Below are 16,642 nucleotides of genomic sequence, written 5' to 3'. Positions count from 1 at the left end.
AATAATGTGAGTAAACAGTCTATTCCAGGACACATTATGCGCCGAGCCAGGCTCGAACCCAGGAAAGCAGTGTCATACCACTAGACCACATAGCCTTCTTCTTCTTCTTCTTCTCTTCCCTTCTTTGAAAACGAACAGACATTTACAATAAAACTCAAAGTTATTATAAAAATTACAATTAGTATACCATTTTTTTATAGAATTTCAGGCAATATATAAATTAATATGAGTGTTTCACGAAACTTTCTTCCACGGCCGACTATATGTTCCCAGGGAGTGAGATGCAGTTCAACGTTGGTTTGTTGTCATAATAAAAGAAAAGAAATGGACTGTATAGGCTATTGAAAATAAGGTCTTTGTCCTCTGGCCATGCTCGCATTTTATCTGTTAAAGTTTTATCTTTAATCTTGGCAAAGGTTCTGTGAAACTCTGGGAAGGCTGTCCTGAGTGATCTTATTAGACATGGATCCACCGTCGTCTTCCTTCTATAGGCTCCTAAATAATGGAAGGCCATCTGAAGTTCGTCCTTAGTAAATTTATTCCTGGCCGTCACATATATCTGGGGGAAAATAAGAAAGAAAAGAAAAAGAAAATGTATTTGTACTAGCCGAGAATTAATCTACATGAGTGGGGAGTGGGAGGGGAGGTATTTTTTTACTCCGATGTAACTTAAGAATTAGATAAATCTCTTTATATCTCCTTAGAGAGACCCCCCCTCCCCCAAACAACCACCACACCCCCCCCCCCCCCGAACTTTCCAAATTATCTCCCAGTAGAAGCCGATCCTTTACTCGGTAATTTTTGTATTACGTAGACAAAGGAAACAAAGCCAAACTCATAATTTACTTACGCCTTTTAAGACCTTGTCTTCTCTGATGCAATTATTGGGGCACGTCTCCGGGTTTATTGCAGACAAAGTCTTTGTGAAATATAGCACACTTGTATCTGTTTAATTTAAAAGAATAAACATAGATATTTGAATCATCTAAAGCCGTGTGATCGTTAGTTTTTATTAAAGAAATGTTTAATCCTTTACCGCCAAAAACCTCACACTATGACATTATTTTTTCCGAGAAAAGACCAGAAAAAATGTAAGAAAGACAGGTGCACCATGTTCATAATTAGTATTGCATACATACCGGGAACTACAGGTGACGACGTTGAGGACTCTACAGAAGGCAAAGCCTGGACGTCGGTAACGATGGGTGGCTCAAAATATACTCTTGACGTGCTGGGCTCGTCCAATCTTAACTCTTCACTTTGCAAGCATTGTACTGGAATAAAAAAATATAGATGAACTGAACATTTCATATGAACCTTTTTTTTTTTTAGACAGCCTTTATAAAGCGTTTACCACCCCGCCAATTTACAAAGAATTACAATTAGTATACCATTTGTTTGGAATTTCAACAAAATAAATGAACTTAACTTCAATTTAAATTTTCCAGCAACATATAAATATATATGAACTGTTTGACGAAACTTTCTTCCACGGCCGACAATATGTTCCCAGGGAGTGAGATCCAGTTCAACGTTGGTTTGTTGTCATAATAAAAGAAAAGAAATGGACTGTATAGGCTTTTAGAAAATAAGGTCTTTGTCCTCAGGCCATGCTCGCATTTTATCTGTTAAAGTTTTATCTTTAATCTTGGCAAAGGTTCTGTGAAACTCTGGGAAGGCTGTCCTGAGTGATCTTATTAGACATGGATCCACCGTCGTCTTCCTTCTATAGGCTCCTAAATAATGGAAGGCCATCTGAAGTTCGTCCTTAGTAAATTTATTCCTGGCCGTCACATATATCTGGGGGAAAATAAGAAAGAAAAGAAAAAGAAAATGTATTTGTACCAGCCGAGAATTAATCTACATGAGTGGGGAGTGGGAGGGGAGGTATTTTTTTACTCCGATGTAACTTAAGAATTAGATAATCTCTTTATATCTCCTTAGAGAGAACCCCCCCTCCCCCAAACAACCACCACACCCCCCCCCCCGAACTTTCCAAATTATCTCCCAGTAGAAGCCGATCCTTTACTCGGTAATTTTTGTATTACGTAGACAAAGGAAACAAAGCCAAACTCATAATTTACTTACGCCTTTTAAGACCTTGTCTTCTCTGATGCAATTATTGGGGCACGTCTCCGGGTTTATTGCAGACAAAGTCTTTGTGAAATATAGCACACTTGTATCTGTTTAATTTAAAAGAATAAACATAGATATTTGAATCATCTAAAGCCGTGTGATCGTTAGTTTTTATTAAAGAAATGTTTAATCCTTTACCGCCAAAAACCTCACACTATGACATTATTTTTTCCGAGAAAAGACCAGAAAAAATGTAAGAAAGACAGGTGCACCATGTTCATAATTAGTATTGCATACATACCGGGAACTACAGGTGACGACGTTGAGGACTCTACAGAAGGCAAAGCCTGGACGTCGGTAACGATGGGTGGCTCAAAATATACTCTTGACGTGCTGGGCTCGTCCAATCTTAACTCTTCACTTTGCAAGCATTGTACTGGAATAAAAAAATATAGATGAACTGAACATTTCATATGAACCTTTTTTTTTTTAGACAGCCTTTATAAAGCGTTTACCACCCCGCCCAATTTACAAAGAATTACAATTAGTATACCATTTGTTTGGAATTTCAACAAAATAAATGAACTTAACTTCAATTTAAATTTTCCAGCAACATATAAATATATATGAACTGTTTGACGAAACTTTCTTCCACGGCCGACAATATGTTCCCAGGAGTGAGATCCAGTTCAACGTTGGTTTGTTGTCATAATAAAAGAAAAGAAATGGACTGTATAGGCTTTTAGAAATAAGGTCTTTGTCCTCAGGCCATGCTCGCATTTTATCTGTTAAAGTTTTATCTTTAATCTTGGCAAAGGTTCTGTGAAACTCTGGGAAGGCTGTCCTGAGTGATCTTATTAGACATGGATCCACCGTCGTCTTCCTTCTATAGGCTCCTAAATAATGGAAGGCCATCTGAAGTTCGTCCTTAGTAAATTTATTCCTGGCCGTCACATATATCTGGGGGAAAATAAGAAAGAAAAGAAAAAGAAAATGGATTTGTACCAGCCGAGAATTAATCTACATGAGTGGGGAGTGGGAGGGGAGGTATTTTTTTACTCCGATGTAACTTAAGAATTAGATAAATCTCTTTATATCTCCTTAGAGAGACCCACCCAACCCCACCCCCAAACAACCACCCCCCACCCCCCCCCCCCCCGAACTTTCCAAATTATCTCCCAGTAGAAGCCGATCCTTTACTCGGTAATTTTTGTATTACGTAGACAAAGGAAACAAAGCCAAACTCATAATTTACTTACGCCTTTTAAGACCTTGTCTTCTCTGATGCAATTATTGGGGCACGTCTCCGGGTTTATTGCAGACAAAGTCTTTGTGAAATATAGCACACTTGTATCTGTTTAATTTAAAAGAATAAACATAGATATTTGAATCATCTAAAGCCGTGTGATCGTTAGTTTTTATTAAAGAAATGTTTAATCCTTTACCGCCAAAAACCTCACACTATGACATTATTTTTTCCGAGAAAAGACCAGAAAAAATGTAAGAAAGACAGGTGCACCATGTTCATAATTAGTATTGCATACATACCGGGAACTACAGGTGACGACGTTGAGGACTCTACAGAAGGCAAAGCCTGGACGTCGGTAACGATGGGTGGCTCAAAATATACTCTTGACGTGCTGGGCTCGTCCAATCTTAACTCTTCACTTTGCAAGCATTGTACTGGAATAAAAAAATATAGATGAACTGAACATTTCATATGAACCTTTTTTTTTTTAGACAGCCTTTATAAAGCCTTTACCACCCCGCAAATTTACAAAGAATTACAATTAGTATACCATCTGTTTGGAATTTCAGCAAAATAAATGAACTTAACTTCAATTTAAATTTTCCAGCAATATATAAATATATATGAGCTGTTTGACGAAACTTTCTTCCACGGCCGACTATATGTTCTCAGGGAGTGAGATGCAGTTCAACGTTGGTTTGTTGTCATATTAAAAGAAAAGAAATGGACTGTATAGGCTATTCGAAAATAAGGTCTTTGTCCTCAGGCCATGCTCGCATTTTATCTGATAAAGTTTTATCTTTAATCCTGGCAAAAGTTCTTTGAAACTCTGGAAAGGCTGTCCTGAGTGATCTTATTAGACATGGATCTACCGTCGTCTTCCTTCTATAGGCTCCTAAATAATGGAAGGCCATCTGAAGTTCGTCCTTAGTAAATTTATTCCTGGCCGTCACATATATCTGGGGGAAAATAAGAAAGAAAAGAAAAAGAAAATGTATTTGTACTAGAAGAGAATTAATCTACATGAGTGGGGAGTGGGAGGGGAGGTATTTTTTTACTCCGATGTAACTTAACAATTAGATAAATCTCTTTACATTTCTTTACTGAGACAACCCCCCCCCCCCCCCCCCCCCCCCCCCCCCCCGAACTTTCCAAATTATCTCCCAGTAGAAGCCGATCCTTTACTCCGTAATTTTTGTATTATGTAGACTCATAAATTACTTACGCCTTTTAAGACCTTGTCTTCTCTGATGTAATTATTGGGGCACTTCTCCGGGTTTATTGCAGACAAAGTCTTTGTGAAATATAGCACACTTTTACCTGTTTAATTAAAAAGAATAAACATAGATATTTGAATAATATAAAGCCGTGTGATTATTAGTTTTTTTTTTTAAAGAAATGTTTACTCCTTTACCGTCCCCCAGCTAACACTATGACATTATTTTTTCCGAGAAATGACCAGAAAAATGTAAGAAAGACAGGTGCATAGCCTTTTTTCTAAGACACAACTGTTGTAGTCGATGTGTTGATATAAACTTATAAAGGGAATTAATCCTTGGTATGTGTACACCCTATGTTATATTCTCGAGTTGCATCCCTTGAACAATACAATGGTTACCGGTTGGTTTGTCAGTTCATTACATCAACTATGCTATAACACTCGCTTTCCTGGGTTCGAGCCTGGCTCGGCGCATAATTGTGTCCTTGGAATAGACTGTTTACTCACATTATCTCACCGTACTCAGGTGTAAAATGGATGCCTGACAGTTAACAACGTTGTCCCTGTCCGAAAAATTGTAATATCGCCTAACAGGCGTCATGTCTCGTCCTACGTGCTAAGTATTGTTGTTGGACAGGGACCCCTTGTAAAGCGTTTTGAGCACGTTTAGTGGATATTGCGCTGTATGAAAGCTCATTTATTTTATTATGTTTATTAAACTAAGAAGAATAGAAAGATGGTGTCTTTCTTTCTGGTGACAGAGTCGTAGGGGGCGCCATATAAAGGAAGGGAGGTGGGGGAATGTCCACGTCTTTAACGTCATTGGTCGTGCGCATTTCCGCTACGTAAAGAAGGAATTATTTCAAAAAGCGACCACCATCGGACAGGGCTCGGACACTTTAGTGCAAAACAGTTTTTTTTACTCGTGGCATGGCGGATTTGATTTTCGGCAGTATAGTTCTTGAACAATGGCTTTGTCCGTTCCAATGGTGGCAGTGCCGTAGAGGGATTGCGGTATCTATTTGTAGGACGCATTTCCGCTATGGAGAGTAATAATTTTAAATATAATGAGCTCGGACAAGAGTCGCCAGAGCCGTTTCGTCGGTGCTCATTCATTTTGTTATATTTATTATAATAATAATAATAAGAAGAAGAGGAATAGGAAGATGGTGTCCTTCTTTCTGGTGGCAGTGTCGTAGGGTAATATCGTTGAGGGCGCCAAATGAAGGAAGGGGGGGAGCGGGGGGGGGGGGTTGTCAACGTCTTTAACGTCATTAGTCGTGCGCATTTCAGCTTCGTAAAGCAGGATGGCATGCCGGATTTGATTTCCGGCAGTATAGTTCTGGAACCTGGCATTGTCCGTTCCAATGGTGGCAGTGTCGTAGAGGGATAGCGGTAACTATTTGTAGGACGCATTTCCGCTATGGAGAGTAATAATTTTAAAAGTAAAGAGCTCGGACAAGAGTCTCCAGAGCCGTTCCGTTGGTGCTCATTCAATTTGTTATATTTATTATAATAATAATAAGAAGAAGAGGAATAGGATGATGGTGTCTTTCTTTCTGGTGGCAGTGTCGTAGGGTGATATCGTTGAGGGCGCCAAATGAAGGAAGGGGGGGGGGGGGATGTCCACGACTTTAACGTTATTGGTCGTGCGTATTTCCGCTACGTAAAGAAGGAATTGTTTCAAAAAGCGAACCTCTTCGGACAGGGCTCGGACACTTTAGTGCAAAACAATTTTTTTACTCGTGGCATGGCGTATTTGATTTTCGGCAGTATAGTTCTTAAACGTGGCTTTATTCGGTTCCAATGGTGGCAGTGTCGTAGAGGGATAGCGGTATCTATTTTTAGGACGCATTTCCGCTATGGAGAGTAATAATTTTGAAAATAAAGAGCTCGGACAAAGTCGCCAGAGCCGTTCCGTCGGTGCTCATTTATTTTGTTATATTTTAAAATAAAAATAATAAGAGGAATAGAAAGATGGTGTCCTTCTTTCTGGTGGCAGTGTCGTATGGTGATATCGTTGAGGCGCCAAATGAAGGAAGGGGGTTGGGGGGGGGGTGTCAGCGTCTTTAACGTCATTGGTCGTGCGCATTTCCGCTTCGTAAAGAAGGATGGCATGACGGATTTGATTTCCGGCAGTATAGTTCTGGAACGCGATTTTTTTCCGTTCCAATGGTGGCAGTGTCGTAGACTGATAGCGGTATCTATTTGTAGGACGCATTTCCGCTGTGGAGAGTAATAATTTTAAATATAATGAGCTCGGAGTCGCCAGAGCGTTTGTCGGTGCTCTTCTTTTGTTATATTTATTATAATATAAAAAGAAGAAGAGGAATAGGAAGATGGTTCTTTCTTTCTGGTGGCAGTGTCGTAGGATATCGTTGAGGGCGCAATGAAGAAGGGGGGGGGGGGGGTTGTCACGTCTTTAACGTATTGTCGTGCGCATTTCCGCTTCGTAAAGAGATGCATGCGATTGATTTCGGCAGTATTGTTCTGAACGATTGTCCTTCAAGGTGGCAGTGTCGAGAGATAGCGTACTATTTGTAGGACGATTTCGCTATGGAAGTAATAATTTTAAAAAATGAGCTCGACAAGAGTCTCAGACGTTCCGTGTGTCATTCAATTTGTTATTTTATTATAATATAATAAGAAGAAGAGGATAGGAATGGTGTTTTCTTTCTGGTGCAGTGTGTAGGGTGATACGTGAGGGCCAAATGAAGGAAGGGGGGTGGGGGTGTCACGACTTTACGTATTGGTCGTGCGTATTTCCGCTACGTAAAGAAGAATTGTTTCAAAAGCGAACCCTTGGCAGGCCGGAACTTTAGTGCAAACATTTTTTTATCGTGGCATGCGATTTGATTTGCAGTATAGTTCTAAACGTGGCTTTATCGTTCCAATGGTGGCAGTGTCGTAGAGGGATAGCGGTATCTATTTGTAGACGCATTTCCGCTTGAGAGTATAATTTTAAATAAAGAGCTCGACAAAGTCGCAGAGCCGTTCGTCGGTGCTCATTATTTTGTATATTTAAAAAAAAATAATAAGAGGAATAGAAGATGGTGTCTTCTTTTGGTGGCAGTGTCGTATGGTGATATCGTTGAGGGCGCCAATGAAGGAAGGGGTTGGGGGGGGGTGTGTTTTAACGCTTGCGGCGCATTTCGTCAAAAAGGATGGCATGCGGATTTGATTTCGGCAGTATAGTTCTGAACCATTTTTCCGTTCAATGGTGGCAGTGCGTAGATGATAGCGGTATCTATTGTAGGACGCATTTCCGCTTGGAGAGTAATAATTTTAAATATAATGAGCTCGGACAAGAGTCGCCAGAGCGTTCGTCGTGCTCGTTCTTTTGTTATATTTATTATAATAATAAAAAAGAAGAAGAGAATAGGAAGATGGTGTCTTTCTTTCTGGTGGCAGTGTCGTAGTGATATCGTTGAGGGCGCCAATAAAGAAGGGGGGTGGGGGGGGGGGGGTGTGTCACGTCTTTAACGTCATTGGTCGTGCGCATTTCCGCTTCGTAAAGAAGGATGACATGCCGGATTTGATTTCCGGCAGTATGTTCTGAACGGCATTGTCCGTTCCAATGGTGGCAGTGTCGGAGAAGATAGCGGTACTATTTGTAGGACGCATTTCCGCTATGGAAGTAATAATTTTAAATTAATGAGCTCGGACAAGAGTCTCCAGAGCCGTTCCGTCGGTGCTCATTCAATTTGTTATATTTATTATAATAATAAGAAGAAGAGGAATAGGAAGATGGTGTCTTTCTTTCTGGTGGCAGTGTCGTAGGGTGATATCGTTGAGGGCGCCAAATGAAGGAAGGGGGTGGGGGGATGTCCACGACTTTAACGTTATTGGTCGTGCGTATTTCCGCTACGTAAAGAAGGAATTGTTTCAAAAAGCGAACCTTTGGACAGGGCTCGGCACTTTAGTGCAAAACATTTTTTTACTCGTGGCATGGCGTATTTGATTTTCGGCAGTATAGTTCTTAAACGTGGCTTTATCGGTTCCAATGGTGCAGTGTCGTAGAGGGATAGCGGTATCTATTTGTAGGACGCATTTCCGCTATGGAGAGTAATAATTTTAAAATAAAGAGCTCGGACAAAGTCGCCAGAGCCGTTCCGTCGGTGCTCATTTATTTTGTATATTTTAAAATAAAAATAATAAGAGGAATAGAAAGATGGTGTCTTCTTTCTGGTGGCAGTGTCGTATGTGATATCGTTGAGGGCCAAATGAAGGAAGGGGTTGGGGGGGGGGTGTCAGCGTCTTTAACGTCATGGTCGTGCGCATTCGCTTCGTAAAGAAGGATGGCATGACGGATTTGATTTCCGGCAGTATAGTTCTGGAACGCGATTTTTTCGTTCCAATGGTGGCAGTGTCGTAGACTGATAGCGGTATCTATTTGTAGGACGCATTTCGCTTGGAGAGTAATAATTTTAAATATAATGAGCTCGGAAAAGTCGCAGGCGTTCGTCGGTGCTCGTTCTTTTTGTTATTTTATTATAATAATAACAAGAAGAAGAAGAGGAATAGGAAGATGGTGTCTTTCTTTTGGTGGCAGTGTCGATAGTGATATCGTTGAGGCGCCAATGAAGAGGGGGTGGGGGGGGGTGGTGTGTCAGCGTCTTTAACGTCATTGGTCGTGCGCATTTCGCTTCGTAAAGAAGGATGACATGCCGGATTTGATTTCCGGCAGTATTGTTCTCGAAGCGGCATTGTCCGTTCCAATGGTGGCAGTGTCGAGACAGATAGCGGTATCTATTTGTAGACGCATTTCGCTATGAATGTAATAATTTTAATATAATGAGCTCGACAAGAGTCTCAGAGCCGTTCCGTGGTCTATTCAATTTGTTATATTTTTATAATAATAAGAAGAAGAGGAATAGAAGATGGTGTCTTTCTTTCTGGTGGCAGTGTCGTAGGGTGATATCGTTGAGGCGCCAAATGAAGGAAGGGGGTGGGGGGATGTCACGACTTTAACGTTATTGGTCGTGCGTATTTCCGCTACGTAAAGAAGGAATTGTTTCAAAAGCGAACCTCTTCGGACAGGGCTCGGACATTAGTGCAAAACAATTTTTTTTACTCGTGGCATGGCGTATTTGATTTTCGGCAGTATAGTTCTTAAACGTGGCTTTATCGGTTCCAATGTGCAGTGTCTAGAGGATAGCGGATCTATTTGTAGGACGCATTTCCGCTATGGAGATAATAATTTGAAATAAAGAGCTCGGACAAAGCGCCAGAGCCGTTCCGTCGGTGCTCATTTATTTTGTTATATTTTAAAATAAAAATAATAAGAGGAATAGAAGATGTGTCTTCTTTCTGTGGCAGTGTCGTATGGTGATATCGTGAGGGCGCCAAATGAAGGAGGGTTGGGGGGGGGGTGTCAGCGTCTTTAACGTCATTGTCGTGCGCATTTCCGCTTCGTAAAGAAGGATGGCATGACGGATTTGATTTCCGGCAGTATAGTTCTGGAACGCGATTTTTTTCCGTTCCAATGGTGGCAGTGTCGTAGACTGATAGCGGTATCTATTTGTAGGACGCATTTCCGCTGTGGAGAGTAATAATTTTAAATATAATGAGTCGGACAAGATCCAGCCGTTCCGTCGTGCTCGTTCTTTTGTTTATTTATTATAATAATAACAAGAAGAAGAAAGAATAGGAAGATGGTGTCTTCTTTCTGGGTGGCAGTGTCGTATAGTGTATCGTTGAGGGCGCAAATGAAGATGGGGTGGGGGGGGGGTGGTGTGTCAGCGTCTTTAACGTCATTGGTCGTGCGCATTTTCCGCTTCGTAAAGAAGGATGACATGCCGGATTTGATTTCCGCAGTATTGTTCTCGAAGCGGCATTGTCCGTTCCAATGTGGCAGTGTCGGAGACAGATAGCGTATCTATTGTAGGACGCATTTCCGCTATAATTAATAATTTTAAATATAATGAGTCACAAGAGTCTCCAGAGCCGTTCCGTCGGTGCTCATTCAATTTGTTATATTTATTATAATAATAAGAAAAGAGGAATAGGAAGATGGTGTTCTTTCTTTCTGGTGGCAGTGTCGTAGGGTGATATCGTTGAGGCCAAATGAAGGACAGGGGGGTGGGGGGATGTCCACACTTAACGTATTGGTCGTGCGTATTCCGCTACGTAAAGAAGGAATTGTTTCAAAAAGCGAACCTCTTCGGACAGGGCTCGGACATTTAGTGCTAAACAATTTTTTTACTCGTGGCATGGCGTATTGATTTCGCAGTATAGTTCTTAACTGGCTTTATCGGTTCCAATGGTGGCAGTGCGTAGAGGATAGCGGTATCTATTTGTAGGACGCATTTCCGCTATGGAGAGTAAAATTTTGAAAATAAAGAGCTCGGACAAAGTCGCCAGAGCCGTTCCGTCGGTGCTCATTTATTTTGTTATATTTTAAAATAAAAATAATAAGAGGAATAGAAAGATGGTGTCCTTCATTCTGGTGGCAGTGTCGTATGGTAAATTACCCCCCCCTTTGGGGGGCCCCCTTTTTTTTAAAAAAATTTTTTAAAAAACCCCCAAAAAAAAAAAAAACCCCCCCCCCCCGGGGGGGAAACAAAAAAAAAAAAATTTTTAAAAAGGGGGCCCCCAAAAAAAAAAAAACCCCCCCCCCCCCCCCCCCCGGGGGGGGGGGGCCCCCAAAATTTTTCCCCCCCCAAAAAAAAACCCCCCTTTTTTTTTCCCCCCCCAAATTTAAATTTTTTTTTTTTTTTGGGGGGGGGGTTTGGGGGGGGAAAAAATTTTATTTTAAAAAAATTTTTGGGCCCAAAAAATTCCCAAATTTTCCCCCCCCTTTTTTTTTAAAAAAAAAAAAAAAAGGGAAAAAAATTTTTTTTTCCTTTTAAAAAGGGGGGGAAAAGTAAAAAAAGGGGGGGGGGGGGGGCCCCCAAATTTCCCCAAAAAATTTTTTCCCCAAAAAGGGGGAAAAATTTTTTTTTCCCCTTTTTTTTTTAAAATTAAAAAAAAAAGGGGGGTTCCCTTTTTTTTTAAAAATTTTTTTAAAAAAAAATTAAAAACCCCCCCCGGAAAAAAAAAGGGGCCCCTTTCCCAAAAAAACCCTTTGGGGAAAAAAAAACCCCCAAAAAAAAAAATTTTTTTTTTTTTTTTGGGGGGGGGGTTTTTGGGTTTTTAATTTTTTTTTGGGGGGGTTTTTTTTTTTCTTTAAATTTAAAAAAACCCCCCCCCCTTTTAAGGGGGTTTGGGGCCCCCCCCCAAAAAAAAAAAAAATTTTCCCCCCCCCCAAAAAAAAAAACAAAAAAACCCCGGGAAAAGGGGGGAAAAATTTTTTTTTTTTTTTAAAACCCCCCCGGGGGTTTTTAAAAAAAAAGGGGTTTTTTTTTCCCCCCCCCCGGGGTTTTAAAAATTTTTTAAAAAACCCCCCAAAAAATTTTCCAAAAAAACCGCCCCCTTTCCCCCCAAAAACCCCCCCCCCCCCCCCCCCGGGAAAAAACCCCCCTTTTTTCCCCCCAAAAAAAAACCCCCCCAAAAACCCTTTTTTTTTTTTCCCCCCCCCCAAGGTTCCCCCCCCCAAAAAAAAATTTTTTCCCCTTTTTTAAAATTTTTTAAAAAAAAAAAATTTAAAACCCCCAAAACCCGGAAAAGGGGAAAAATATTTTTTTAAAAAATTTTTTTTAAAAGGGAAAAAAAAAGACCCCCCTTTCCCCCCCCCCCCAAATTTTCCCCCCCAAAAAAAAAAAAATTTTTAAAAAAAAAAGAAAAATTTTCCCCCCCCCCCCCCCAAAAAAAAAATTTTTTTTCCCCCCGAAACCCCCCCCCGGGGGGGCCCAATTTTTTTTTTTTTTTTTTAAAAAAAAAAAAAAAGGCCCCCCGGGCCTTTTTTTTTAAAAAAATTTTTAATTTTTTTTCCCCAAAAAAATTAAAAAGAAAAAAATTTTGGAAAAAAAAAAAAGGGGGGGCCCCCCCTTTTTTTTTGGCCCCCCCGGAAAAAGGAAACCAAAATTCCCCCTTCCCCCCCCCCCGGCCCCCCCCCCCCCCAAAGGCCCCCAAAAAAAACCCCCAAAACCCCCCCCAAAAAAATTTTTTCCCCCCTTTTTTTTTTTTAAAAAAAAAAATTTTTTTAAAAAAAAAATTTTTTCCCTTTCCAAAATTTTTAAAAAAAACCCCCCCCCTTCCAAAAAATTAAAAACCCAACCCCCCAAAAAAACCCCGGGAAAAAAACCGGCCCCCCAAATTTCCCCGGGGGAAAAAACCCCCCTTTTTGGGGGCCCCACCCCCCCCCCAAACCCCCCCCCCCCCCCCCCCCCCCTTTTTTTTGGGCCCCCAAAAAAAAAAACCCCCCCCCCCCTTTTTTTTTTAAAAAAAAAAAAAAAACCCCTTTTGCCCAAAAAAATTTTTTTTTCCCCCAATTTTAAAAAAACCCCCAAAAAAAAAAAAAAAAAAAAAACCCCCCCCCCCAAAAAACCCCCCGTTTGGGAAAGAAAAAGGCCCCCCCCCAAAAAAAAACCCCCAACCCCCCCCCCCCTTAACCCCCCCCCCCAACCCCCCCTTTTTTTTGGGAAAAAATTTTTTTTTAAACCCCCCAAAAAAAAAAAAAAAAATTTTTTTTTAAAAAAAAACTTTTAAAGGCCCCCCCTTTTTTTTTCCGGTTTTTTAAAAAAATTTTCCCCTTTTTCCCCGGGGGGTTTCCAAAAAAAACCCCCCCCCCCCCCAAAAAAAAAAAAAAAAACCCCCCCCCCCAAAAAAAAAATTTTTTTAAAAAAGGGCCCCCCCAAAAAGGGGGGAAAAAAAAACCCTTTAAAAAAAAACCCCCCCCCCCCCCCCTTTTTTTTGGGCCCCCCCCCCCTTTTTTTGGGCCCCAAAAAACCCCCCTTTTCCCTTTTAAAAAACCCATTTTAAAATAAAAAAAAAAAAAATTTTTTTTTTTGGGGGGAAACTCTTTTTTTAAATTTTGGGAAATTTTTAAAATTTTTCCCTTTCCCAAAACCCAAAAAAAAACCCCCAAAACCCCCTTTTAAAAAAAAAAACCCCTTCCCCAAACCAAATTAAAAACTTTTGGCAAAAAAAAGGGGGGGGTTTTTTTTTTTAAAAACCTTTTCCCAACCCCCCCCCACCCCCTTTCCTTAAAGGGGGCCCCCCTCCCCCCAACCCCCCCCCTTTTTTTAAAAAAAAACCCCCTTTCCCTTTTTCCCCAAAAAAAAAAAATTTCCCAAAAAAACCCCCCCAAAAAATTTTTAAAATTTTTAAAAAAAAATTTTTCCCCCGGGGGGAAAAAAAAAAATTTTTAAAAACCCAAAACCCCCAAAAAAGGAAAAAATTTCCCCCCCCTTTAAAAACCCCCCCAAAAAAAAAAAACCCCCCCCCAAAAAAAAAAAAACCCCCAAAAACCCCCCCCCATTTCCCCCCCCCCCCCCCTTTTTTCCCCTTTTAAAAAAATTTTAAAATTTTTTTTCCCCAAAAAAATTTTTTTTTAAAAAAATTTTTTCCCTTTAAAAAAAATTTTTTTAAAAAAAACTTTTTCCCCCCGGGGGGTTTTTTAAAAAAAAACCCCCCCCCTTAGGGAAAGGGCCCCTTAAAAGAAAAACCCCCAATTTTTAAAAACCCCTTCCCCAAAAAAAAAACCCCCCCCAAAAAAAATTTTGGGAAAAATTCCCCCCCCTTTTTGGGGAAAAAAACCCCCTTTTTTTTAAAAAAAAAAAAAAACCCCCCCCAACCCCCCCCCCCCTTTTTTTTTTAAAAAAAAAACCCGGCCCCCCCAAAAAAAAAAAAACCCCTTTTCCCCTTTTTTTTTTTAAAATTTTTTAAAAAAAAAAACCAAAAAGGCCCCCCCCCCGGGCCTTTTTTTTTTTTTAAAAAAAAATTTTTTTTTAAAAAGGCCCCCTTTTCCGAACCCCCAAAAACCCCCCCCCAAAAAAAAAAATTCCCAAAATTAAAAAAAAAGGGGGAAAAAAGGGTTTTAAAAAAAAACCCCCCCCAAAAAAAATTTTTTAAAACCCCCCCCCCCCCCCTTTTTCCCCCCCCAAAATTTCCCCCCCGGGCCCCCCCAAAAAAAAAATTTTTTTTTCCCCCCAACCCCCCCAAAAAAAAAAAACCCAAAAAAAAAACGTTAAGCGTGAACCCCCCCCCCCCCCCTTCCTATTTGGCGCCCTCAACGATATCCCCCCTACGACACTGCCACCAGAAAGAAAGACAAATCTTCCTATTCTCTTTTTCTTATTTTTATTATAATAAATATAACAAAATGAATGAGCACCGACGGAACGGCTCTGGCGACTCTTGTCCGAGCTCATTATATTTAAAATTATTACTCTCCATAGCGGAAATGCGTCCTACAAATAGATACCGCTATCAGTCTACGACACTGCCACCATTGGAACGGAAAAAATCGCGTTCCAGAACTAACTGCCGGAAATCAAATCCGGCATGCCATCCTTCTTTACGAAGCGGAAATGCGCACGACAAATGACGTTAAAGACGCTGACACAACCCCCCCCCCCCCAACCCCCCTTCCTTCATTTGGCGCCCTCAACGATATCACCATACGACACTGCCACCAGAAAGAAGGACACCATCTTTCTATTCCTCTTATTATTTTTATTTTAAAAATATAACAAAATAAATGAGCACCGACGGAACGGCTCTGGCGACTTTGTCCGAGCTCTTATTTTAAAATTATTACTCTCCATAGCGGAAATGCGTCCTACAAATAGATACCGCTATCCTCTACGACACTGCCACCATTGGAACGATAAAGCCACGTTCAAGAACTATACTGCCAAAATCAAATACGCCATGCCACGAGTAAAAAATGTTTTGCACTAAAGTGCCGAGCCTGTCGAAGGGTTCGCTTTTGAAACAATTCCTTCTTTACGTAGCGGAAATACGCACGACCAATAACGTTAAAGTCGTGACATCCCCCCACCCCCCTTCCTTCATTTGGCGCCCTCAACGATATCACCATACGACACTGCCACCAGAAAGAAGGACACCATCTTCTATTCCTCTCTTTTATTTTATTTTAAAATATAACAAAATAAATGAGCACCGACGGAACGGCTCTGGCGACTTTGTCCGAGCTCTTTACTTTTAAAATTATTACTCTCCATAGCGGAAATGCGTCCTACAAATAGATACCGCTATCCTCTACGACACTGCCACCATTGGAACGATAAAGCCACGTTTCAAGAACTATACTGCCAAATCAAATACGCCATGCCACGAGTAAAAAACTGTTTTGCACTAAAGTGCCGAGCCTGTCCGAAGGGTTCGCTTTTTGAAACAATTCCTTCTTTACGTAGCGGAAATACGCACGACCAATAACGTTAAAGTCGTGGACATCCCCCCACCCCCCTTCCTTCATTTGGCGCCCTCAACGATATCACCCTACGACACTGCCACCAGAAAGAAAGACACCATCTTCCTATTCCTCTTTCTTCTTATATTATTATAATAAATATAACAAATTGAATGAGCACCGACGGAACGGCTCTGGCGACTCTTGTCCGAGCTCATTATATTTAAAATTATTACTATCCATAGCGGAAATGCTCCTACAAATAGATACCGCTATCGTCTCCGACACTGCCACCTTTGGAACGGACAATGCCGCTTCGAGAACATACTGCCGGAAATCAAATCCGGCAGGTCATCCTTCTTTACGAAGCGGAAATGCGCACGACCAATGACGTTAAAGACGCTGACATCCCCCCCCCCCACCCCCTTCCTTCATTTGGCGCCCTCAACGATATCACCTACGACACTGCCACAGAAAGAAAGACACCATCTTCTTTTCTTCTTCTTCTTTTATTTATTATATAAATATAACAAAATGAATGACACCGACGGAACGGCTCTGGGACTTGCCCGAGCTCATTATATTTAAATTATTACTCTCATAGCGGAAATGCGTCCTACAAATAGATACCGCTACCCTCTACGACATTTGCCACCATTGAACGATAAAACCACCGTTCAAGAACTATACTGAAATCCAACTACGGCATAGCCAGTAAAACCTTTTTTCACAAGAAGCCCTGTCCGAAGGAGGTTCGCTTTTGAAACATTCTTCTTTGATGCGGTAAAGCACCGAAAACGTTAAACGTCGTGAAACCTCCCCAAACCCCTTCTTCATTTGG

The 16,642-nt window shown here is 40.9% G+C and overlaps 3 protein-coding genes across 3 annotated transcripts; all 3 read right to left on the bottom strand.

Moving 5' to 3' along the window:
• Nucleotides 1-259: 259 nt before the first annotated feature.
• LOC144962193 (uncharacterized) lies at nucleotides 260-1,311 on the bottom strand. Its single transcript, XM_078895125.1, has 3 exons — nucleotides 1,140-1,311; nucleotides 851-945; nucleotides 260-559 (listed from the first exon to the last, which is right to left on the bottom strand). The coding sequence occupies exons 1-3, from the start codon at nucleotides 1,309-1,311 to the stop codon at nucleotides 260-262; spliced, it is 567 nt and encodes a 188-aa protein (XP_078751251.1).
• Nucleotides 1,312-1,581: 270 nt separating this feature from the next.
• Nucleotides 1,582-2,594, bottom strand: LOC144962194 (uncharacterized). Its single transcript, XM_078895126.1, has 3 exons — nucleotides 2,378-2,594; nucleotides 2,089-2,183; nucleotides 1,582-1,800 (listed from the first exon to the last, which is right to left on the bottom strand). The coding sequence occupies exons 1-3, from the start codon at nucleotides 2,547-2,549 to the stop codon at nucleotides 1,582-1,584; spliced, it is 486 nt and encodes a 161-aa protein (XP_078751252.1). The 5' UTR covers nucleotides 2,550-2,594.
• On the bottom strand, nucleotides 2,566-3,826 carry LOC144962195 (uncharacterized). Its single transcript, XM_078895127.1, has 4 exons — nucleotides 3,625-3,826; nucleotides 3,336-3,430; nucleotides 2,722-3,036; nucleotides 2,566-2,574 (listed from the first exon to the last, which is right to left on the bottom strand). The coding sequence occupies exons 1-4, from the start codon at nucleotides 3,794-3,796 to the stop codon at nucleotides 2,566-2,568; spliced, it is 591 nt and encodes a 196-aa protein (XP_078751253.1). The 5' UTR covers nucleotides 3,797-3,826.
• Nucleotides 3,827-16,642: the final 12,816 nt, after the last annotated feature.

The sequence above is a fragment of the Berghia stephanieae genome, unplaced genomic scaffold (genome assembly GCF_034508935.2).
Source record: "Berghia stephanieae isolate SIO BIC M18660-M18661 unplaced genomic scaffold, UCSD_Bste_1.3 scaffold688, whole genome shotgun sequence".
NCBI lineage: Eukaryota > Metazoa > Mollusca > Gastropoda > Nudibranchia > Aeolidiidae > Berghia > Berghia stephanieae.
The sequence above is the reverse complement of the archived record's forward strand: the minus strand, read 5'-3'. Positions and strand labels throughout refer to the sequence as shown.

Excerpts from the sequence above, each read along its gene's own strand:
- LOC144962193 (XM_078895125.1), bottom strand. The coding sequence starts at position 1,311 with ATGAAATGTTCAGTTCATCTATATTTTTTTATTCCAGTACAATGCTTG. Across the intron at positions 946-1,139 it reads GTCGTCACCTGTAGTTCCCG|ATACAAGTGTGCTATATTTC; the intron begins GTATGTATGCAA and ends TAAATTAAACAG. Across the intron at positions 560-850 it reads AAGACAAGGTCTTAAAAGGC|ATATATGTGACGGCCAGGAA; the intron begins GTAAGTAAATTA and ends ATTTTCCCCCAG.
- LOC144962194 (XM_078895126.1), bottom strand. The coding sequence starts at position 2,549 with ATGAAATGTTCAGTTCATCTATATTTTTTTATTCCAGTACAATGCTTG. Across the intron at positions 2,184-2,377 it reads GTCGTCACCTGTAGTTCCCG|ATACAAGTGTGCTATATTTC; the intron begins GTATGTATGCAA and ends TAAATTAAACAG. Across the intron at positions 1,801-2,088 it reads AAGACAAGGTCTTAAAAGGC|ATATATGTGACGGCCAGGAA; the intron begins GTAAGTAAATTA and ends ATTTTCCCCCAG.
- LOC144962195 (XM_078895127.1), bottom strand. The coding sequence starts at position 3,796 with ATGAAATGTTCAGTTCATCTATATTTTTTTATTCCAGTACAATGCTTG. Across the intron at positions 3,431-3,624 it reads GTCGTCACCTGTAGTTCCCG|ATACAAGTGTGCTATATTTC; the intron begins GTATGTATGCAA and ends TAAATTAAACAG. Across the intron at positions 3,037-3,335 it reads AAGACAAGGTCTTAAAAGGC|ATATATGTGACGGCCAGGAA; the intron begins GTAAGTAAATTA and ends ATTTTCCCCCAG.